At 39.3% G+C, this 24,928-nt stretch overlaps 2 protein-coding genes across 10 annotated transcripts in view; one reads left to right on the forward strand and one right to left on the reverse strand.

The window, feature by feature from the left end:
- Positions 1–1,244: 1,244 nt before the first annotated feature.
- On the reverse strand, positions 1,245–5,550 carry LOC120785485 (catechol O-methyltransferase-like). The gene is made up of 5 exons (XM_040120244.1): positions 5,461–5,550; positions 5,224–5,360; positions 3,434–3,728; positions 2,000–2,196; positions 1,245–1,862 (listed from the first exon to the last, which is right to left on the reverse strand). The coding sequence occupies exons 3-5, from the start codon at positions 3,687–3,689 to the stop codon at positions 1,539–1,541; spliced, it is 777 nt and encodes a 258-aa protein (XP_039976178.1). The 5' UTR covers positions 3,690–3,728; positions 5,224–5,360; positions 5,461–5,550; the 3' UTR covers positions 1,245–1,538.
- Positions 5,551–6,803: 1,253 nt separating this feature from the next.
- The window catches only part of LOC120785007 (LIM and calponin homology domains-containing protein 1-like), a 97,464-nt gene continuing 79,339 nt past the window's right edge, over positions 6,804–24,928 (forward strand). For 3 of the 9 annotated variants that reach the window (XM_040119235.1, XM_040119238.1, XM_040119237.1), the window contains exons 1-2: positions 6,808–6,955; positions 9,297–9,604. In XM_040119235.1, the coding sequence (XP_039975169.1) occupies positions 9,503–9,604 (102 nt within the window). In that variant the 5' untranslated portion in view covers positions 6,808–6,955; positions 9,297–9,502. Of the gene's footprint in view, positions 6,956–9,296; positions 9,605–24,928 lie in introns of all 9 variants that reach the window. The other 6 variants (XM_040119239.1, XM_040119241.1, XM_040119236.1 and 3 more) reach the window with 4 other exon arrangements.

Below are 24,928 nucleotides of genomic sequence, written 5' to 3' on the forward strand. Positions count from 1 at the left end.
AATTATAAAGTATTCATGCAGCTCATCAAACTCTGCCAGCACCATAGCCAGTTATACTCCGAGGAGACATTCACAGTGAACGGTTAAACTAGATGGATTCACAATGTTCTCATCCCTTTCCGTGTATTACCTAACCTCCATGTCTAATTTATACAGACCGCCCCTTCCCCTGACTTTCTCTTTTTATCTGTCTCTCTCTAACCGCAGTGAGCTTTCTACGTTTGTATAATTTTACTCACTACAACATTCCCCCGGCTGTGACCTGGACTCTGGACCTACCCCGAGGCTCCTGGAAATATTGCATTTAATTAAATCTTGTTATTGCGCGAATATTATTTATTTAAATTCTGCACTAAATTGTCTCTAAACCGTGTAATGGCTTTCCAGCTGCTTTAACCGCCTCAGCAGTGCCATTGGAAGCTAATTCAGAAAACTCCACCTGAGTTCTACCCGGAAGACAACACTCCTCATTCGTCTTTCACTCCTCATTCTCCTCATATACGATGCTTGCTGGAACACTGAATCTCAGACATTATAGTCACTTGGAGCATGATTGCCCATGTTAGTGAAAAGGGGGGAAAAAAGATTGACTGGGAGCAATTTCCCTAATAATGTTTTATTTATTTAATTGTAAACACTGACACGGGGGCCCTAAAAGTAAACAACACCACATGCTCAAGAGGGGAGTGTGTGTCAGAACAAGACAGCTGTGGATCATCTACCTCATTATGAGTAAATCAGGAAATATAAGAGTATTTGCATCACAGAATCAAAGGCTGACTCTCCTGTTTGTATGGAAAGATGTTTACATGTGTTTACTGAGCTGCCCTGAGGTGCAGATGTAACATGTCAACATAGGCGGCATTTTCCTTCAAAGGCTCGCCTGGTCAAAACCAAGTGCCATGCCTGAGTTTCTGTTCCTTCAAAAAGCAGAGCGCTCCATCAAGTGGTTACTCTGTGCTCTACATCTAGTATTTTTTTCTCCGTTGCTTTTGTTGTGAGATCAAGCCGTTGTTTGAACACCTTTGAAATTTTCTCAATCGGTACAACAAGGCTAAATGAATGTTTGCATCTTTTCGACCTGCACTTGGTTTTGATAACTGTGTTTAATTGTTGTTGTTTGTCATTCGGTTGCCATTTAATAACCTTGAAGGTAAAAAAAAAAAAAAATGTGAAGCTTATAATGGTCATCTATAATGTCATGCTTTTATTTTCTGCTGTATATTACCTCCAACAATCCCAACACTGTAGACAAAAACTGTAGACAAATTCACAGCATAGCTGCTCTAACACATATCACTTGTTTCATTAGTATTAATAACTTTGAATCAGACTTTGCCGAAGACAAAGATAAAAACTATTTTATTTCGTTTTTCCATTGAGTCATCCAAGAAAAAAAGGCAGTTTTTACAAAACAGATTGACAACTTCAAAATCATTCATTCAACACATCCACCGATAAGTTATTATGTATTTAACAATACTGGTTGACACAAACTGAAATCACACACCCACATCATTAGATTTTGCTTTGACAATCTACTGCACCTTAGGACTTTGTTTTTGGTGGAAGATTTCCACCATAAACTGAAACTCCGTCTTGATCCAGCAGCAGTCTGCTCTCGCTCTGATGTGATCCAGGATTTCTCTGAGATCTTCAGCTCTTCTGTTGATCAGAAGGACAGAGCAGCCAGAGGGGCAGAGGAGCTCTTCTCTCTCCAGAGCCAGCAGGTCTCGAAGGTACTGCTGCGGATCGTGGTCCATTAGCACCAGGCTGAAGCCTTCCCAGGTCCTTGGATCAGGCTCAAGAAGTGAACGCAGCGTTGGGATGGCATCCGCTGAGCTAGATGTCAACACCTGGAACTGAGGGGGATCAGAAAAGTGAAGGAAAGGAGGTTAAATTCTCCCTGTTAGATTTTGGTTTTCTGTTCAGAGTCATTTTCTGTTTCTCTTCACCAGACTTTCTTTTATTAGGCTGTGGTGATCATTCCGGGCTGCACCTGAGAGTGTTGGAAGCCAGCCACCAGTATGAGTTCCTCTCCTAGCTCTGCGGTGAGTGGGTCTAGCTCCACCGTGACCAGTCTGCCAGCAGGGGGAAGCAGTCGCAGCAGGCGGACTGAGCTGTAGCCACAGTGCATCCCCAGCTCCAACACCCGGGAGGGACCGACGCGCCTCACCACGTCTTCCAGCGCCCCACCTGAGTTGACAAAAACAAGCCCGGTGGTGATTTCTTTGTTGGCCTAGACCCGAGGACTCTAGTAGTCATTTTGGATCATAAATGGATGCTGCTGTGCAATGGACGTGGAATTTAGAAGAGTTTACAATGTATAATGTTAATCAGTGCCTTTCTTGATACAGACTAGACTGACTCACTAATTATGTTGCATTATATTGCGATAATATAACAAACTAATGTGGTAAATACTCATACTCATTTCGTGTTTGTGACTAACGACTGATCTGAAATGTCAACACTAACAACTGACATGATTGATTATTTAATTTAAAAGAACAGATTAATTAAGATGAGGTAATGGATTACAAAATGAAGAATCCAGTTTGATGTACTGTGAAATGTGGAAGCGGCAGTTCCCTCATTTAACGATTTTCTACCAGACTGCCTGTGGGCAGAACATAGTAATTAGAATTAATAACAGAATTGTCCATATCATTAATATTGTCGACAGCAAGCATGGAAGACTTACGAATATGGAGTAAGTTGTAAGATGTCAAAGCAAATTTGCAGAGTTACAGACTTGTTTTTTCAAGTAATGAGCAGCGACTTTTTCATAAAGCATCTGTAAAGGCTCATTTTTCTTCTACCTCAATAAACTACTGGTTCACAATGTAGCCAGTGCATTAAAACAATTACCACTGCTGTTCTAGTCACTGCCTGGGAAAATGTGTTGTACATTTCTGATTTATTCAAAACCAGAGCGGAGGAAGAACTGGATAGTCAGCGCGAGCAGCCTGAGTTCAGCCACAATGGCTAAAAGCGCAGGAAGCGTCCTCAAAGGCAAACCCCTAATATCAGCAACATTAGTTTCATCTGGGCTACTCTTGTAATTGCTCATTTCCCCGTAGCAGAGATGGTCACTTGATTTGTAAATTCATATTTGAATCACTTTTGATTTGATAATAAATGGGCTTTAAACTTGACCCACAACTCCTGTGATTGATTCCACACTTGATTTTGTTTCTAAGCAATTTAACAAGTTTCTTAGTAGCTATTTATAGCCGGTAAGGCACTGAAGGTTTCTGTGAGCAAGGTTTTGACTTTTACAACTTTCCCAATTGATCCTGGCTCCCGACCACTGGATCTATACCTAAATTGTAACCTTTAGATTAAACTTTAAAAGCTTTACGCTTTCACAAAGACAGTTTACTGTGACTTAGTACATTTGGCAAATAAAGTTATTCCAGTGCTTACTTACCAGTCTCTGGACCAACGCACAAAGAGGGATGTGTCTCCGCATAAAGGTCAAAGGTCTCCACAACACTGTCAACTTTGCCATGGGTGCATTTGGAGAACACAAAGGCGTGCGTGCTCCTTACACACACTCTCCCTCGCACCAACCTCAGTGCCCAGGCCAGAGCTCGATGGCACAGCGTGGAAACTTTGCCACGATAACGGCCAGATACCATGACGATAGCAGGAAGCAGCGGGACAGAAACGGCAATCAGCCACATTTGAATAGCCGCTGGAAATGCAGTAAGAAACCTCAAAACCTGTGGATAAAACAGGGAGAAGCTGAGATCAGTTTGCAGAAATTAGGCTTTTGAGAGGGTTCCAATGCCTCTTTCCAAAACAAGATTCCAGAAAAGTGACATATTGGTTATCGTTTGTGTTTGCACAATTCGGGGAATCAATTTCAGCTTATCGATTATGGCTCTTGTCTGATCCAGCCTCTGATTCTTGGCATATTATTCCAGCAAGAAAAAGGCAAAAACAAAACATCTATTTTCAGCAGAAGAGTGCTCATTTCTCATAAATGATGAGGTCTATTGCAATTCTTTTTGATTAACAGCTTAAAGGGTTAAACGCTCTGTATCTTGGCATGCACAACTTCAACTTCACTGTTTTACACTTTGATTTAATTGATTTGGGGCAGGCATATAACAGTTGACTATGGGGAATTATGGCTACCACTGAGACATTATTGCGCGCACGCGTCCCCCACTAACTGTGACTAGTCATGACTGGAAACACAAAGCTTAAATTGTCAAAAACACCAGTTCCACTTCAGATAGTATTAGGGGGATGTTCAGCAAGGTATGATTTGTACCACTTTACTGGTTGCTTGTAAAAAAAAAAAAAGAGAGAAAAGAATTGGCCTCTGGCACCCCCAGCAGGCAAAATGTGGTCATTCTTTTTGGTATAAGCCAGTAAAAGTGTGTCAGTTCCTAAATTGTAACACATTTTTAAAGCAGGACTGTCAAACCATGCACTGTGGAGGGCAGAGAGTCTGCACTTGTTTCTGTCAGTCAAACACAACAGCAAGGGCTCTCCCTGAATTAATCAGCTTCTATGCTGGAGCAAAAACCTGCAGACTCTTAATCATCCTTTGAAAGATTAGCCACTCTGTTCTTACATTTTAACCATTGTATTTTGCCCTGAATGCACGTGTAGCCCTTCGGGAATCAACTTTATGTGTAATATCTACATCACGATACATTACACCAAGATTTTGACAAATTTTGTCAGTAATATTAAAAAATAATATTAAAATATTATTTTGCGGGCTGAGGGAATATCCTTTTGGTTCCATAATGAACATCATTTTACAGGCACTCAGGACCGTAAACAACCAGACGTGACACACTGGAACAAGCCTGTTAAAAAATCAAAACAGTAGACAGACCCTTTCTGCAGAGATTTCACTACATATAATTCATATCTTTTTTTTTTTTTTGCAAAAACTCTCTAGGTTTTAATCTTATTCATATTTATTAGAGCCACATTTCTTGAATTTTAGGCAACTGGATCTTGAAATAAATAGAAATAATAAATGTCTATAGAACTTTATCACAATGTTTGTGGTTGCATAGACATGTAGTTAATGCTGTTTCAGTCAACAAATTTGAAGAATAGAGACTCTTGGTATTCTACCAGCCTATTAAAACAATTGAAAGAAGTAAATAAAATTGTAATTTTAACATGAAAATTGAAAATTGAAGCGACTTCTTGAGACAGAAGGAATAACACAGCGGTAGTGGTACTTGCCAAGCCGTCCTGGCGCCCCTCCAGGTTCAGAGTGCTTGCTGTCAAACACAGGTGGGGCTGTCAATCCGGTGAGCCGAGCACGTGAGCAACGTATGATGACAGCCTGCCTAGTGAAAAACAAGCCATTGGCACGGATCCTGCAGGGAAAATTCAACGTGAAATTAGACCGCTGTGTCTGGTATCCGGGAAATGAGACAGGAGGAGAGGAGTGGCGACTGGATACAGCTGGATACGCACGGTAGACCTGCTCTGGAAAGCTCCTCCTCCTCCTCCTGCTGCTTTTCAGTACTGCTGCATTTTTCCACAAGAGGTCAGCAAAGAAGTAAGAATATCACCAACCCTGTGGACAATAAGGGGGTGTCTGCAGGCCCCGGAGAAGTCTTAATTGGCCTCCTAAGATATAGGATACATCAAACTAATAACCAGTGGCTATCACGGGATTTTTTTTCTGATTAAAAAGTGCTGTTTAAAAGAATAGGGTAGATCGGGATGGCAAAGCTTTCAAAAACTTTTCCACTTTTCCAAACCTTGTCCAGAATAGCCTCTACAGATTTTCCAGTCAGCCATTTCATTATTAATCTTCTTGTATGGGTCTGGTGGAGGGTAACCCAGCTGAACTTGCTTAACCAACTTTTTATTGTCATTTAATTTTTTATTTTTTATTTAGTTTATTTGTTTTATTTTTAGACAAAAATCACAGAAACCAAATCCAAAACCAACACCAAACCACATATAACCGTCGTTTGTACCAGAATCAAGCTGACGAAAGTATGAGAATATACTGATTGACGAATTTAAATACATTTTCTGAACGGTACAATTTAGTTATTCGCCTCAACAACGGGAGGTCACGGGTGAGGATGAGTTTTGCGTGCGCTTCTTCTGAAGCGGTGAGCTCTCTGCACTGTCAGTTGTCCCACATAGCGAAAGTGGGTGCGCGATCCCCCCGTGTGCCGCTGCCCTCACTGACTGGTGTTGGAGCGGCGCTGCTCCGTGTATTTTTGGCCACCGGAGCGAATCGTACTGCGGTGCGCAAGTCCCGTCAGGCTTGGCTGCGTCAAGACAGCCAAGATCTGCTGGATTACCGGCGGAGTCAGAGCGGGTTCGCAACCAAAATAAGAGCCCGAACAAATGACTGGAGGAGGGCGGGAATAATAATGAAACGTTGCAAAACTGCGGCTTGTAAATATGGACATTTTTTTCTCGGACAGGCGTTTCTACTATTAAATAACAGAAACGCCTCTCTGTGTAATGCAGCACGGTTCAAGCGCACCACAAACTTGTGAAGTAATCCGCCATTATGAACAAATTTCACAGATTTAATGTAATTTCTCAATTCAGTAATGAATGGTTCAATAGACGGACGACGTTTAGAAAAATTGGACTTGAATATGAAGTATACCTAATAATATCAATACATAAACAGCCTTGTATTGTTTGGTTCTTGTGGGTTTTCTTTTTTTTAATACGGAATGATATGTTTGGCTTTCATTGACAAATTCGGAAATAAACAAATAAATATGTAATTTCCGGTTACACTTCTTTCTGGTTTCTACCGCCAAAACAAAGACATCTATTTACTTCCGGTTGCCATTTGGTTTAAATTTTGAGAAACGGAGCAGTCACCGACCTTTTTTTTTTTTTTTTAAAAATGGCGCAATCTATGGGATACTTTTCACTTCGACCGGACAGAAGAGTCTTCGAAGAACCTGGAAATGACTTCAAATCGGCGGTAGGTTCCCTCTCTGTCTTTGAGAATCGGTTGCCAAGTTATGTGACGCCAACACAACGTTAATCATTTGCCGATTTCACTTGGAAGTGTTAAGTAGAAGTAAAAACTCAGGAACATTAAGCGGGAGTGACACGAAGTTATGGTGTTAGCGTTTGTACTTGGGAGGTTGGCTAGGCAAGCTTGTTAGCTAACCTGTTAGCCCTTCGCCTTCTCCTCTGCCCGTCCCGCATTTTCCCCAGTTCCCACCGCCCCCCCGGTTTGGCTCTGCACCTGCAAAATCTATTTGTCCGTAATCCTCACATTTTCGAGATTATTCTCACGGGCAGTGTGCACTGTCCTCCTTGCTTTAGCTAAGATTAACCGTGAAGCGGTACCGTTAACGTTAGTCAGCAGGACGCTAATGTTAGCTTACGATTCCATCTTTGAACGACTGATTCTCCGTCTTTTGAGCCACTTATTGTCGTTGAAAGGGTTGCAGACATCTTAGCTAAAGCTGTTTAAAACCCACTTTAAGATTTGTGAAACCTTTATTCTGTTTGAGAAAACACGGAAAAGGGCGATTTTTTTTTTTTTTTTTTTTTTTTTTTTTTTTTTTACCCCACACTCCCACCCCCCATCCAGACCACATTAGACCAGGTCTAGACCAAAAACCACTTCACTAAAAAGCTGGATTACATTTACCCACAGAAACTAAACACTGTTTAGAACTGAGTTTAAGATTTGTGAAACCTTTATTCTAATGGTGATAACACAAATAAGTGTAACTTCACTAATTTTGTTCTTATCCGGACCACATTAGACCAGGTCTAGACCAAAAACCACATCCAGACTTGTTAAACTTTTATTCTTTATGTGAAAACACAAAAAAGTCCCCCCATCCAGACCACATTAGACCAGGTCTAGACCAAAGACTACTACATTAGATTTGGCACATCTGGACCAGATTTACCCAGAGAAGCTAAAGAATGCAGTGTTTTCAGATCACAGTTTCAGATCTGTGAGACTTTTATTGTATATGTTCAGACCCCAATTGGCCCAAGTCTAGATCGAAAACCACTATACCTAGATTTATCAGATTTGGAGTAGATTACCCCAGAGAAGCTAAAGACTGTTTAGAGCACAGTTTCAGATTTGTGAAATCTTTATTTTATTTGTGAAACACAGAAAAAGTGTGGTCGCCCACCTCTGGTTAGAGGGCATTAACAGTCTTTTATTAAAATATAAATTTCATGATGTAAATAAGTCCCAAATCGATGACTCTGTGCCAGGTTCAGGATGATTTAAAACAGCAGATGGCGTGTTGAGCCATTTCCAACCCAAGAAATGTTTTTGTAACTTTGGTAAGAAATAGTATCAACACCAGCGTTGATGTGTTTCATCCAGGCGTGCGCAGTACCTCCTTTAAGGCGTTAACTAGGATGTCTAACACACTTTCACAGCCATAAATGAATTTGAACGTCTCTATATACCACTGGACAGAATAATCAGAAAATTCCCCAACCACTTGAGGGCATTTCTGAATATAATTGTATTGTAAAAACCTTATTTTGTGTAAAAATAAATAAATAAATAAATAAATAAAATTGGAAAAAATCAGTCAGTGCAGTTAGAATACTTTAGACTCCAATATCAGTTTTTAATTTGTTCCTCAAAGAGCAGAGTTTGTAGCCTGAAAGAAGACAGAATGAGGCAGGAAGAATTATGAAACATGATGGTGGTTTAGAAAATACTTGAAACTGTCTTGAAAATAGGTTGGAATATTCTTATTACACTCTCCTTTTTTTTTTTTTTTTTTTTTAGTTTTATTCAAGAAAACAAAACTTTAAAGACTCAATCACAGACCAAAATGACTTGATAAGAGGGAGATTTAGTGCAATCAGCAATGTGTTATTTTTTTTTAGAAGCAGATCATATATTTTGGAATTAAAATATTATACTGCAAAGTGACTAGTGAATAAAGCTGCCTCATAAATGTAGTGGAATAAAATGTATAATATTTGCCCTGTTGTTAAGTAAAAGCTTTAAGTAGCATGAAGTGGAAATACTCAAGTAAAATAGGAACACCTCAAAATTGTACTTACGAATACTGGAGTAAATGTACTTAGTTACTTTCCACCTCAGAGTTATGTTATGCATTAGGCATTTGATGGGTTTGATAAGATTGGTGACTGTTACCTCATTTATTGTGATACTGCGACATGACAATAGACGCAGCTATACCATATTGAAAATGCCCCCAGTAATGCGGCGTGGTCCTCCACCCAAACTTTTATTTTGAGCGCTCCCGCCGGAAGCCGTGCAAGTGACTCTGGGTGACTTAACGCCGGCTGTCTGCCCCCAGACTCCAGCAGGCGCGATACCGGAGAGCAGCAAGTGGTCCGTTCGCCTCGCCGGTGCTGCCGCTGCTGCCGCAACACCTACAACCGACGGAGAGGAACGGGCCGACTGACGCGGCTCACGACCGATTTCAGTGGAATAACGCGGCACCGAGCTGCTTTTACACATTTCTACAGGCTTTAATACTTGAAGAGCCGAGCTTCTTCGCCAATGGCAAGTCCGGTTGCAGACATAGGACAGTCTCATCAGCATCACCCTGCGACCGAGTCGGCCGCAGACTCCGCGTTTCAGGAGGCGCAGAAATGGATAGAGGTATGTTACGGAGTAGCGAATACGCAGTTACTCTGCAGCTCGTCGCTTCCCTGTCGCGCAGGTGTTTTGTTGTCGTTGTGTGGCCTTAGTTACTGGTTTGCATCCTGCATCTGCTGCGTCTTCTCCTTCAAACGGCAGTTTGATTTTTTTTTTTTTTATTGCTTCGTCACCTGTTGAAAGGTGACTCAAACAGGGGTAATTTGACTCGGATTGAGTCGAAAATCCGTTATATTCCCGCGAAGTTCCTGTGGCGGGTTACAGCGTTGCTTGGCAGTGCATTTATCGCAAATGTATTCATAATTTAATCTTCTGCCATGTAACATTCCTCTAATAACGTGTGTCTGAGAAAGTCAGTACTGAGTTAATAACTACCTTATCACCCCAAAAACAGAAAGTTACGTTTGTTTGTTTGTTTGTTTGTTTTTTTTACCTGTAATCCCATACCCTAAGTATTGTAATGCCTTAAAATTCCAAATAGGATAGTGCACATATTTGTAAGAGACCCTCTTGAATGTTGCAGTAGACTTTCAGCTGTTTTTGGTGAGGGGCCATTGTACACTAGCTGTGGCTGCTGTGGGGCCTGGTGCATGTTTGGCTGAAAACAATGAATGCATCATGTGGAATGGATTTTTGCCTCATTGCGAGCCTGGTGAACAATAATCAGACAAATGAGGTTTTGTTCTGGGAGAATTTCAATCACGACACTTGCCTGCCCCCATTGCATTTCACTTTGTCATCCTGCAGTGAGCGGTCCTCTTGTCAGCCTTCAAAACACTGTTGACTGGCTGATTATCTGTTGCAAGTTGGTAGAATGTAGTCACCGCTTTGTAGGTTTACATAAAGGCTTAAAAATCAGATTTGAAGCCCACTGTGCCACAAAGCTTTTCATAAAGTGGGTGATTCAGTGTAGCAGGGGTGTTGGTAGGGATTATGGGGCCTCTGTACAGGAGTGAACTGCCTCCCCCCACTATTAGATAGTACTGCCTAAATCATATTGTTGTCCCTGCACATTTTTTAAATCTTTTTGTCATTTTACTATCAGCTGCCAAACTGCATTTGTATTGGGGGGATTGTTCCACCGACCATTTATCCTATTATATTTAATGCATCAAACAGTTTTCTCATTGGTACAGCTTGACACACTACTTCTGTATTACCAAGAAGACAATAATAGTTTTTTATGCTCTCTCTCTCTTTTTTTATACATTGTTCTAGTTTGAGACTAATTTTTTTTTTTTTAATGTTTTCAACACTTGATATTTTACTTGCAACCTGATATGTGTTCATATGTAATTATTATCATGCAATGTTTAAACTAATGCAAGTATATTACATCTCAAAGTAGTATTACAAATGACAGATCCTCTTTAAGAGTGTCAGAGGCCATTACCGGCCTATTTAGCGGCACCAAGATCCTCGGAGGCCCATATCACATCTTTAAAAAGCTAATACTGACCCAGAATCTCAGATGCAGCTCAGGGCTGAGAGCTGAAAAGGCGGGAGGGAACTGATACTGCTCCTGTGTTGTTGTTCTTCTATCACCCTTTCCCCGTGGGGACTGATTTCATTACCCATACACACCTGGTGATGGTCCTTCAGTCACCTCAGGGAACCAGAGACAGGTCACTGGTTCCTTAATGAACAGATCAACACAAAGACTCAGTCAGCAACGCAATGGCCACTCTTTGACTGCTTAAATTCAACTGTTGTGTCATATAAGGTGTCAGGACTTGAGGCTACAGGTTAAGACGACAGGTCCTCTGTTTGCCATCTATTGTCAGGGACTAATCGGAATGTGCAAAGAAACAGTGGAGTCCTGTATGCATAGTGTTGTGCACCCCATCAGCCACTCACTTTGGTGGGAAACTAAACTTCCCCTGCCTTTGCCTGTCTTTTTCTCTCATGTTTGTTTCATTTTAGATTTGACTTTACCCGTTAATAATAATTGCACCTGGTAATCTTACGTCTATTGTGTTATGGGGGAAACAAAGACCCTTACATTGAAATACTTAATTAAGAAGACGTATAGCTCAAACTTTTGACCAAATGTATGTCATGCTTAACTATAGCTGTCCATGTAACAAATACGAGAAAACAACTGGATAACATAAGCTTGTCTTGCAGAGGCATGTTTGGTTACCTCCTGGTGCTATTTTAGGGCCCGTTCATACAAAGTGGGCTTGGTTTTAAAGTTTTTTTTCTTTGTATTAACCTGCAGCAGCTACTCTTTTATTTTGGTTTGTTTTGTCAGGCGAGAATAATGTGAACTCTGCTGTGCATTAGCTAACTGCACAGAGACCATTGGAACTGCTGTTGAAATCCAATTGTGTGCTTCTCTGTCAATGTGCTCTGGTAGTCCTGCTATAGGTGCACCTGGAGTTGGAACAGATTTATGGTTCAGTGTTGGATTTTATCCTGTTCATTGCTGTAGCACCACTGTAATGGTACATTGACTTGTCCTGAATTATCAGACTGTGACATGCATTTATTATGTATCAAAAGTAAACCTTCACACATACTGTGACATGGACAAAGATGGGAGGGTTTGCACTGTCAATGACTTCTTACAAATGAGGAGTAGACTGTTGCCTTGCATCATGTTAATGTTAATTTCATTCATGAGATTGTTTGCACTTAAATGGATTTGCTAGATGAGAAAACATAGATGCTTTTAGTTCCAGATTCAGCAATCTTTTCCTTATTTTCCCAGAAGGAAAACATTGTCGAATCTTGAACTTAATTCATGCTTCTTCAGTAACAATCTATACCAGCACTGGAAACATGTAGCTGAAAACATGAGCCACCCTAGCTGACCAGTCATGGTGGTAGTTGTTTCCATGTGGTATTGCCATAGCACCAATATATGGCTGCATTTTTGAGAGGGTGCATGTCACAACCAACCAAGTACGTTTTTCCACCACAGATTTGTTAATTAGTTTTTTTTCTTTTTCTTTTTTTTTGTTCAACAAAACCATATTGTCCACTATGAACTACAAAATAGTCCTTTAAAATGTGTCAACATGGGAACCGAGCTCAGACAAGTAGCATCCAACGGCCCTGTGTGTAATACCCAACAACTTGATATGAAGCATTCACACCTGAACTCTTTATTTCGTTGACTGCCAGTTCTTCTCATCATCTCGTCAGTAACACTGTAGCTAATGATGGTGTTTAGGCTCCTCAGAACTTCAGAAGAGCCTGACTTGCCCTTTGATGAGGGTGGAAAACCCTCAGTTGGTGAGCGTGATTGATTTGTGTCATGTAGCCACAGGGTCTTTGCGTGAACAGAAACCCAATGGTATTATCTGACTTGGCCTTTTCTCAGAACAAACGTTTGTGGTTTGATGAATTTGCTTTTTTCCTCAGTGTTGGTTGAGGACTATTTTGCTGCTGGCGAATTCATATCAAACCATAACTGTGAGAGAATAACTCTGCTATATTGCCTAATTTCATGACTCACCTTGTTATGATTAAAAATGCTTCTGGAGGAAAGACATCCAACTTATATATAAAAATGGAGTATGTATTAGAACAAATGGAAAAACTTTCTAGATTATGTAACCCTAAACTTGCCAAGAACAGTAAACCTGGTTTGGCACATGGTGTTGTAATAAGATATTTTGTCAGTTTACATAAAGCCAAATACTACAGATTAAGCCACTGAAGTATTTCATGTTGGTGGCTGGCTTTCTTTGAGGAATCACCCATGCTGAGTAAAAGCTGTATAAAATAAGGAATTAAGTTTATATAGACTGGCAGTTATGCCGTGTGGCCAGAGAGAGACTCTTGTACAGTTTTGAACATACTGTATGATTTTAAAACCTGCTTAAAATTGAAACTTTGCTCTGACAGTTGCATCTTTGCAAAAAAAGGGCAGGTCATCTTGGACTGTCTTCGTACATTAACTTGTAGTTGTGCAGTTTATTCAGAATTCTTTTCTCTAGTCGTAGCCGTCACAGATTAGTCCTGCAAGTTGTGATTATTCTATGATAGATTAACCTCATTATTGTTTTTTCAATTTATCGCTAAAATGAAAGTGAACTAAATACCAAAAAATGTCATTTCAAAAAATAGCGAAAAAAATGCCAGTCACAACTTGCCAGAGCCCAAGATAACATCTTCAGATGTGTTGTTTTTATGAACAAAGTGCGAAGATATTCAGTAATTAATTCATACACTGTGATCCCCACAGAACAAGTTAGCAAACCCAAAATGTATTTTCTAAATAATATTTCTCGGAAGATGTTCTTCCAGTGCTTGTCTCAACTTTTTCAGTGTCTACTCTCGATTAGTTCTGTATTGTCTTGAGTATCTCTTTCTTTCTTTCTCTATACTAGAAATTTCAGCACCACCTCCTTCTATCCAAGTCATGGCATGTTTAGAGGGCTGTGAATAATACAAAGTTCCACTGTGACATACCTGAAAGGAAAAGTGATATCATCTACACGTCAGTGGCTGATATTCCAGTGAAATTGCCAGCCATCAAATCACCATACTGGTCCATGTTATTAGATTGTCTGTTCAATGTAGATATTATTTTGACTGTAGATTTAATCCTCAGTCTGCTTTTCACAGTATGCATGCATCATTTAATCTTAGGACAAGTATTTTTGATATGTGTACAGCGCTGTAATATTTATAAGTTTATAATATTTATAAACACACCAAAAAAAAGAAAAAACAAACAGACGCACACACACAACTGCAAAATACAGCTGCAACCAGTTTCCAACCATGTATTGGTATTTGTTATCCTTTTAAGTTATAACAGAATCACAAATTGGAATGAGATGTAGTATATCAGGAGAAAGTGCCAGATGGGACTAGACTTGATGACAACTCTTCGTGTTTACCATGGAAACATTGAGTTAAGGCCAGGAAACAATGCACTGAGCCAAGTAAATGGTAAAAAGAGGGTAATTGTTGCCAAGAACACTGATGATGATCCTCACATCCTGTATGAATAATATATCATCTCTCCATACGTCTTTCTGCCTAGTTTGGTATGGATATAGATCTGTGTTACTTTACAGAACACAAAATTTGAATAGTGCTAGTATACTAAGTTTTTTTTCCCCCAGGAAGGAGTGGTGGCAGTGGAAGTGAAGCAAACGTGAGAAAATGCGATCAATAAATGTGTATTGGCAACATGTAAAACCACTTAAAAACTTTGTGTCTTTAAAAAAATTGTGTATCCTTTTGATCCCCTGTAAAAACATTGCTGCTAGGCAGCAGAATACCCACTATCTTTGTATCAAGATAGATCTTCCAAATGTTGTTTATTTCATATTCATTCATTTCATTGATAATCCTGAATCTGTGATCAGTGTTGCTTGCTTCATTGTTGACATATACCAGGGGCTTGTTGTAATAATTGCTGTGCTTTCATTATCAGGTAAGTGCAAAGTTTCTCATTTATATGCTTTACTCACAGGTGTGTGAATTGAATACAAAATAATCTAATGTTCCTTCTATTCTCCCCTCTCATTTATTAAAAAAAAAAAAAAAAATCAGCAGCAGCAGTCATATAGGGGAAATACTGCTACTGTACTGGGTCAACAAAATACCACTAGGTTTAGGTCTTGTGATTGGGTCAGGTTTGGAATTTTGTTTTGAGTGTAATGTGGAACACGACAGTCAGTCAAAGTTTTCAGAATCAAACAAGTAAATTGCATCCATCATGTTTATCTCCTTTGTTGAACTGACAGAGAAAGTGAGGCCATGTGGAGAGATGTCAGGGAAAGACATTAATATGTGTTGCCCCTTAATATGTGTTGCCTTTTGCTGCACAGTCATTCTTTTGCGATTAGGTTTTTTTTTTTTGTTCCTCCTTGGAATATAAAATAATGATGGCGTTTTACTGATCAGAGCATCTTAAATTTGGGTGCCATCTACTCCATGTCTTTGAAAATGTGTTGGTGGCTTGAACTGAAGTTCTAATTGGCATTCATCATGATGTGAATTTCCTGCATTGCAGTCTTTGCAGTTGTGATTAGATACTTCGAATTTCTTTTTGAGGTACATTTTGTTTTTTGCTGCACAGACGCTGTTGACATGTACAAATGGGGAAAGGAAACGATCACGATCTCCTGTCTGGTTTTTTCAAAGCGTGTCATGATAGCCTGGTGTTAAGCAACAGGCCCCTAATCAAAACAGAACAAGGTCAGTCCCACTGAAGCACATTCACCATCTATTTGTCCTGTCAAAATGTCTGAGTGACACTGTGAATAAGAGGATGAGCCTTCATACCTGGAATATAAAATGTGAATGCTCTGAATCTGCACTGGTATGGACTCTTTTATTTGTTGGATATCATGACAGCAACGTCTTTTGAAATGCAATACCACACCTCTGTTTTTGGCCCGGGGCTGTTTTGGAAAGTCAAAGTCATGTACATAGGAAGATCTGTACTTTGCTCTTGATGTAATCGTTCCTGAATCCTTCCATGATGTCATTCTCGGTTTGGGGCCATTGTCACCTACAAAGTGGACTGATGTTTTAAGTGCCGATTTTTCTCGTCAGATGCACTGCTATGACTACAAGCCATGGAAGACTGTAATTTGAGAAGGAAATATCTGTCAGAGGAGGGTTTAGGACAGATTGAGGATGTCCTCTTCATCACTCACCTTAATGCTATGAAGAGCTGGAAATCCATGGTGTACCACAGCCCCCCACCCAATCCTGACCGTGCAGCTTGAATGATGGGTTTAGAGTCCACAGTTAAGTGTATTATTCCAGGATGAGAATTAAGTTGAAACATGGACATGATTCATTTAAGCTGCCTGTGTTTTTTGCTTGGTTCATCTGCTCTCAAAGCTACATTTTGACATCTGTTGTCAGTTTGTTTATCGTTGAAGTTAAGTAGAGTCATTTTTAAACAATTTACTGCAATGTAAAGCGGATAATGAATCTGATTTGTGCCTGTTTTTAGAGAAATGAAAAAACTATATTATAAGCTAGGGTTTGATGAAAAAGGTGTTCCTTTAAAAATCTTTTTTTTTTTTTTTTTTTGCAGATCTTTTGTCTGACCGTGATTTATTCTTTTTGAATTTTTCAACAGTAAAAGATGCAGTGACTCATGATCTTGGAAAAACTCAACCACCCAATTTGTTGAGTGAAGCAAATCTGTCTCAGAATTTTTGTTATGCAAGCTTTGTTAGCCATAGCTTCAGTACTTTGACAGTCATTTACACTGCTTTCATTGAAGCATCCTAAGGGATATTGATTAAGCAGCTCACAGCATAACTTTAAACATTCTGCTCAGTTGAGCTATGGCACTACAAAACGCTATAAGTGTTACAATATGATTTAACCTCATACATAAATCGGCACTATACAGCCTCAGGCATTCACACGAATGAGAAATCCCTGAAAGTAATATGATAGTCACTAATCCAGTGGTAATGACCTTCTTAATCTGAGCAGAAGCCTTCTGTCCTCTCCTGGTGAAGCAGGGAAAAGAGCTGGCGTGTTGTAACAGTGGCATTAGTGAAAAAGCAAGAACAAGGGATTAGATGTTTCAAAGAAGCAGATTGATGACCTTCTCACTCATACTTATGTGTTCTTATTATTTCAGCCCCCTAATAGGACAATTTTTGATAAAGTTTGATAGATATGAACAAATGCTTTCATGTAAGTATTTCTGTATCTTTAAGCAGGTTCGGACTTATTGCAAAGAAAATGCCATGGGATACAAACAAACATCGATATAGTAATACAAATGATGCAGTTGTCAGCAAATGCCGGCCAATCTTGGTCCAGATGGGCCTTTATGAACACGCATGCATGTTTGGGTTGAGAGGTGGTGGATTACCGTAGTAGATGGGAGATTAGCCCCCTCCTTCTGCACTATGTGTGCATGTCTGTACATTTGTTTTCATGTAGTCACTGAGGTAACATGAATCCACTAAGTTATTCCACGTTTTGTAGTTTTTGGAAATCCATTGTATTTATATAAACAGTAAAAGATTTGCCAGTGTTGACCAGGGTTGCCTTGGTACCTCATTTGCTGCAACTAATCTCGAAGGCAACATCATAAATCGTCAGTCATTCTGGTGTTCACGTGTGTGCTGCCTCTAGCTGATTTGTATAATGCCCTTCATATCAAGGAGCTTTCAAATAGAACAGTGGATTTGTTGGCTGCTGTTCATCTACAATAATGGAAAAAAGTGGATATGTGAAGGCTGTACCTTACGACGAAGTAGATGGCACAGCTGACAGGGAGCAAACATATAAGATGTGCTATTCTGAAGCAGGGAGGAAAAGAAAAGCCAAATAGCCCTACTTATCTAGTAAAATCTGCAGGTACTTCATTTCACAACCAAATATATTGAAATGAAGTAGGCCATTGGACTGGGTTAAAGCAACATTATCCAGTTAAGCTGATGATACAACAAACAACAGCATTCCTACAAAATTGATGTTTTTACTCACTGTAGCCTTTGATCGTCAAGATGGGTTTTTTTTTTTTTTTTTTTTTTTTTTCCAAGAATGGATAGTTGGTGGGTTGCCCAAGAAAGGCCTTTCTTTAAACAAAACTGTACTGTAGGCTTAATAATAGGTTTTATGGGCTTTTGATGAAAAACTATAAATCAAAGACTAGCAAGAGAGAGGATTCTTAGCTGCTAGAATATTAAAGAAAACTTTGCAAAGCCTCTCTGGTCTTTCTTAGTATTACATTTGACACAATTTGCTAATGCCAGCCTTCCTGTATGTGACAACTTTTATCAGGTTAAAGGCCTACTGACAGTGAGGCTTCATGATGTCGAATGCCAGAAATTGTGGTTAACTAAGATGCCAAACAAGAATACCTTCCCAAATAGTATAAAATAATTACATTTGAATGAATAGATGGATAGAATTACAAAACAGCCACCAAGAGCAGAGCACAGATAATATCTGCTTCTCAGTCTTGATGTCCCTTTGGCTTTCTGGCTCAGAAAGAACTAAGACTGCAGTGCATCTCTCTCTCTCTCTCTCTGTCACTGTCTCTCACACACACAAACACACAAACATGCAAGTAGACAATAAGGTCCTAAGTGAAGGAGGTACAGTGGGCTGTATGCCAGGGCTGCACAGCCACTCTCTGCAGGAAGGCTGTTAACAATTGTTTTTACTTGCCACACTAGCCAGTACACCTAATGCTCACTCTGAAAAGAAATATAACTGACAGATGGTGACAGCATATTACTGTGATGACTCGGTGGTTAGGCATTTAAACCTATACTTAGAGCATCTAGAGAACGCTTTTGTCCAGAAGGACTTACATTGTAATAGTACGATAGGCTTAAAATTGCAATATGCATGTTTTTCATGTATATCTTTATCACCATGACTGAATCTCTTTTTTCCCTGTGAGCATATGCATAAATCACCCTTTTTGCTTTAAGTTTTTGGGTTGTGGACAACATTTGCTGTAGGTGTTCGCCACCATGAGGTCAGAATCTTTGCCCCCTCATAAAGGGTGTAAGAAGCTTAAATCTTGTTCTAGTATTATTATGACACCTTCAAGGGGGAAATAAAAGCTAATGAGCCGGAGAAACTTTGCTTCTGTTGGTCTTTGCACTTACCGCAGCTGCTTCAATCAAGATGCTGCCATCAATAATTTTTTAAAAGAAAAATGAAGCCACTACAAGGAACTTTTGAAGTAGAATTTATAATGCTGTCTTCTCGCAATTTCGATGTGCTACTTCCTCATCAAAGTTCCAGCATGTTGGAAAAGCCCTGGAGTTGTTTCAGTAATTAATGTTCTTTTGAACTAACCATAAAATCAAAGCCTTTTAAGTTACTTGAAGAACCTGCTTTCCTTTTCATTAAGCAGCATCCATGAACCACAGATGTTATTGAAACAGCCAAACAAAACTCTGTTGAAGTGTTCTGTCCTGTCTTCTTTAAATTACTCAAGTTTATCTAAAATATTCACCACTGGCCTTGTGGAGTAGATACAGAGAGAAAGCAACCGTACTTGAAATCTGCTTTTTACAGTCACCGCCACCATCACAGCTGGTAACTGTTTAAAGTCGGCAAAATACTTCACTTCATCCAAACAGATTTTCTCAACCCAATTGGGGACTCAAACCATTCAATCACAAGGCTGTTTTTTAATCTTTGACTGAAAGGCCACAGGGTCAGGTTCTTAGATCAGCTGGGACAACACTGTTCTTCAGTCACTCCAAGAAATATCTTTGAAGTAATATTTTACCGTTCTCATCTCACATCTGCTGGAGCTTATTTAGCAGCAGTTGTAGGCTGAGGTTGTAATGGGCAGCTTTCTATTATGGGTGTGAAACTTAATTCTGTTGAAAAAGACCATGAGCAATCTTGAAAACATATTACATGATTTGATACACACCTCTTCCTACTCGGTTCACTATCTGGAGCTGCTCTTACGGGGCATACGGGACTGTTTGATGGATAGGACAGAGACAGATTTTTCTCCACCATCCAGGGGATGTTTCTAATTGGGTCATGTGGGTTGAGCTGGTTTCCTAGTTTTCTGAGCTGGGGCACTGGGGAGCTGGACTCTTTTTGACTATCAAGGGAGCAAGTGCAACCTTCACTGGATGGTAGGCAGACTTACAGTTGTATAACAATAATGTTTGATTATTATATGAAAAGACCCTGTTCCTCTTTCTTGCTGGCTGTTAGCTTGCTCTGTTTTATTGTACGTGATCTTTTGAAAAGCACAATAGATTTTTTTCCACCATTTTGCTTGCACTATGGTTCTGGGGATGGCAATGTTTGACGGTCTTTCTGTTGAGTAGTCGGTCACTACTCTACTCTGTTCCAGACTGAAATATCCCCACTTTTGTCTGGAATGCCATTAAAATTGGTAGAGATAACTATGATGTTGACAGGATGAATCTTAATAACCCCTGTTTTTTCCCATAATGCCACCACCAGTTCAATGTTTTTAGTTGTTCTGTGAAATATCTCAACATTTACTTCATGGGTTTGCACAAAGTTAGATACAGATGTATCCTATAAACTTTTGCAATCCCCTGACTTTTCTTAAAAAAACTACCATTAGGTTGACATTTGTCTTTTTTTTTTTTTTTTTAAATGTGTCGTCAACTGTTGGATGAATTGCCATGAAATTTGTTTAAAAACAGTCGTGTTCCACTGGATGGTAATAATTTTGGTCCCTTAACTTCTTCTCTAGCACTATCATGAGGTCTAAATTTCAAATTGTCCAATACTTTGGTTTATGACCAAATATGTGCAAAACTGATAGCCCATCAACCATAGTTTTTTTTCATGTATTTCAAATTAGCAAATGTTAGCATGCTAACATTCTAAAATGAGATGATAAAAATATAATAAACACTATACCTGTTAAACATCAACATTGCCATTGTGAAGACGTTTCTATGCCGGCATTACCACTTAACACTGCTTAATTGTGTCCTTATATTGGATTTGACAGGTTCCTACTTTGTCTTTGCCTGAACTACATATTTAATGATTGATCTGTACTTTTTGGAGTCAACCTGTCTTCTTCAGTTTGGCTTTGGATTCATTGCCAGTGTGATTGTTTATCTTCAGTTCAATTTGTTTCAACAGAATGTTGAGGATTAAAAGTGACAGTATCTTCAATCAGGCAGAGAAATCTACCTCCGCTCTTGCCTTGTTACTTGTCTGTTGTTTGTTTAAGTTGAAAAATCAGATTGTTGGACTCAATGTGAGATTTTTTTTCTTTTTCTTCCCCTCCTTCTTCTTCTTCTCCCTTTGGCACTGCAGAGAACCAGATGATTCAGGTCCACCATGAATGGAGGCTTTTAGAACTGAGTGGGATGGCTTTCATTGTCTCACACACAGTCTCATACACATGAATCTATGCCCACTCACCCCAACATTCCTGAGCCCCTCAATCCCCATCCCATTCAGACATATGTACACATACACACACACACACACACACACACACACACACACACACACTGCTCCCCAGCTGGTCGCACCCCAACAATAATGCGTGCTGTCACCACACTCTGGAAAGTGACACAATCGTCCCTCAGCTGACTGGCATTTGTCTGGACTGGCCTACATGATGCAGCATTGCTGTCACTAGTGTATTACTGCTATATCAGAGGGGAATTTCTGTACAGTTGATATGACATCTTTGCTGTGAAGATACAGTCTACGGGATTTAATACCATAATGCTATAGATTAGTTTCTCAAAACAATGTTGTAGATGAGTCTTAAGTAAGTACATAAATCAATCTTCAGTGGAAAAATTTGAAATGTTAATACTTTCCTACTTAAGGCCTGCCATTGGTTTGTATCTTAAAGGAATAAACAAAGCATTTTTGTATTTGGCTCTTTGCTCAGCCGTACTGTTGATAAGAACATAGACACTGGAATCTTTGTCTTACAATTGTGCAGGCTAGTTGAGTTTTTTATTTTTTATTTTTCTTGTTTCCAAGAGTTTTGTATTTAGTTATACATGTGAGTGTTCTAGAGGTTTAAGGGAGAAGGATATTTAAATGGAATAGCTGCTGGTTTAGGATAAAAGAATGTAATGGAGGATATATAATACGCATGGCCCTGCCCCCTGTGCTGCCATCCCTGACTGAATTTGGTATCTAGCTAAAACCATTAGCTGTTATTTGCATGAGAATAAGCGTCTGCTTTCTTTCTTTTTCTCACATTTTTTTCATGCTTGCTCTTCTTCTGTTCTGTCATTTTCCATAACATTAGAATGAAAACCACAACAAACTATACACACATATTTCAGTTTGCTCCTGAGTCAGAGAGGGTTCCTGGTAGTGAACTACAAAACCTCTGTTGACTCAGAGGAATAAATATGGAACGGAACTGTTTAGCTGTCAGGACCTGAATATAGATTCTCATCCTCAATTTGTGTTTTGGATCACTGTGTATATGAAATACTTTTTTATTGAGATTGAGATTTATTGGATGTTTTTCTACAAGAGTGAATCCTCAGAGTAAAACTTTAGGTGGTTTAGATACCAGTTACTCGTTCTGATGATTTCCCATCTGCACTTGTCCCTTCACCAATTATTGAACAAGCCCTAAGTACTGCTGAACTGAAATATGATTTGAAAATTAATTATCTGAAATATTTCCATATAAAACAATGTTATATTATTATATTGGCTGATACAATGCAGCAGTGATCCAGATTATACACGGATCATGAAAATGTCTACATCTGCTTTATTTGTTGTTCTGCACCCCTGGTGTGTGGTCGGTCCTTCATGGTGTTTAGGCACAGAAGAAGCTTTATGTTTTATGATACTAGAGAAAGCAATAACAAGTTAGCAGAGCAGAAGAATTGGGTAATCAGTAGAAGAGTAATAAAACCACCGTGACTGAATTCATAAATAGCTCCACCTGGTGTCCAGAAACTTAAACCTCATTGACAGAAAATTCTAGGTAATGGACAACGCCATATCGGCTGTACTGTTTTACAAGCGGTCTCTGAGTAGTGTAGTGCTGAAATAGTGCTTAGCAGTAGATAATGAGGTAATCGAATAAGATCAGAACCATTTTCAAGATGTCATGAAAAAAGGGGATCTTACAGATAACCACTTAAAAGAAATGAAAGTGTCACATCTATGTAGTGATGATAAAACCTCCCTCCTTTACCGTTTGATTGCTTTGCTTTGCACGACATACAGTAGAAATGACAACTTGGTTGTGTAAATTGCAGTGCACAACAGTACTTCAGTTGAGTCAGGTTACCGCTGTTGGCACCCACTTTTGCTGTATTTAAAAATTCTCTTATCTGCTGTTCCATTTGTAAAATCTTACCTCTAGGCAAATGAGAGGGCAGCTGTTCCTATGATTCACTTCATGCAGGTGTAGAGTTTTAATCAAGTGATAACCTGTTGGTGTGTACCCAGTAGACAATTGTAGCAATAGTGAGACAGTAGAACCCAAACAAAATGTAAGCAGTTACCTCAGGTTTTTGGACTGTTGATACATTATGATCAGTGCTTGAGGACACACAACAATTTGTCTGCCTACTATAAGTTTACCCACTAATGCATTACCTTGCAAATTTGAAGTCTAAATTGAGATTGGAAATGTTTTTAGTACTTTTTGAGTCATTAGTGAAGGTAAGCCACTGAGTCAGATCCAATTTGTAGCTTTTTGTTTGTCTGTGACAGAGATAGAAAGAGAGAGAGTGAGTACCACAAAATAAATGTAATAAAATCATTCTTGATTATAATTTCCTACACAAATAAGGACTATAATTACATAGGACCATTGTAATGCCAGTTAATATATAGCAACCATTCTGTTAACCTTGGCAACCAGAAGCTGATGGCTGGTTACAAGTCTGTTAACCAGTCACAAGATAAGTGTAGGTTATCATTTGTTTGTAGCTCTGGCTAAAGCCTGGCACTGCCATTGGCAGGTTGAAAGTTTGGATCTCCACTGTGCTCAACCATGCTGAAAATACAAGCACTCACTGTTGGGAGGGGAATAAACACATCCGCTAAATGGCATATGTTGGAAATGCCTATAGGAGGCCTGTTCTCTCTGACTGCAACAGGTCAGACTCTGTGTAACGACAGCAGCAGACAGAGGTTTCCCCAGGCTCCTTCAGGCCTGGACCACAGCCAGACCGGCAATTCAGGGGGGCTATTTGTTAAATGTTGCCAACAATTGAATTGTGACAGGGCATTTTATCGCTCATTGAAGAACTAACCCAATATATACAAACTCTTAAAAAATGCATTTTAGACAAAAAGTACACGATCTATACTTTTCTGACCCTTTCTGACCCCCGATACATTTTTTGCCTCAAATAAAGCACTGACATATTGATTTACTGTAAGTAAGTACATTTTTGTGTACTTGCACTGAGCAATTTCAGGACAAGTTTTTAACATTTACTGTACTACTGTTGTAACGTGTAACTAGAGTTGCATGTTGCATTTTAACTATTATTTATAGAAGAAGGTATACATTTTTAATATTAAGTTTTTAATAACTACTTTTTACAACAACATTCGCTATGTCACAGTGGTTACAGTATAGTTGTGCATTTTGATACTCTTTCCTAATGGGGTTGTTATATGGATTGCAACATAGTGTACTAAAGACATTGCTTAACCGACATATTCACTTAGTTTGATCCAATACAGTGGTATTATCCTATATTAGGCCAGTATTATCTTATATTGTCTTGCCAATGTGTCCCTAATCAAAACAGTAGTAGTTTACTTATTTCAGTTCTTTCTTGTTAAGAGTGTCAAATAAATACCTACAGTGGAATGGCTACAGTGCTGGACTCTTGAGTGCAGTTATCCCCATCAGCTTGCTGGTAGCAGGGGATAAACTCTAATCCT

The sequence above is a fragment of the Xiphias gladius genome, chromosome 23 (assembly GCF_016859285.1).
Source record: "Xiphias gladius isolate SHS-SW01 ecotype Sanya breed wild chromosome 23, ASM1685928v1, whole genome shotgun sequence".
Lineage (NCBI taxonomy): Eukaryota > Metazoa > Chordata > Actinopteri > Istiophoriformes > Xiphiidae > Xiphias > Xiphias gladius.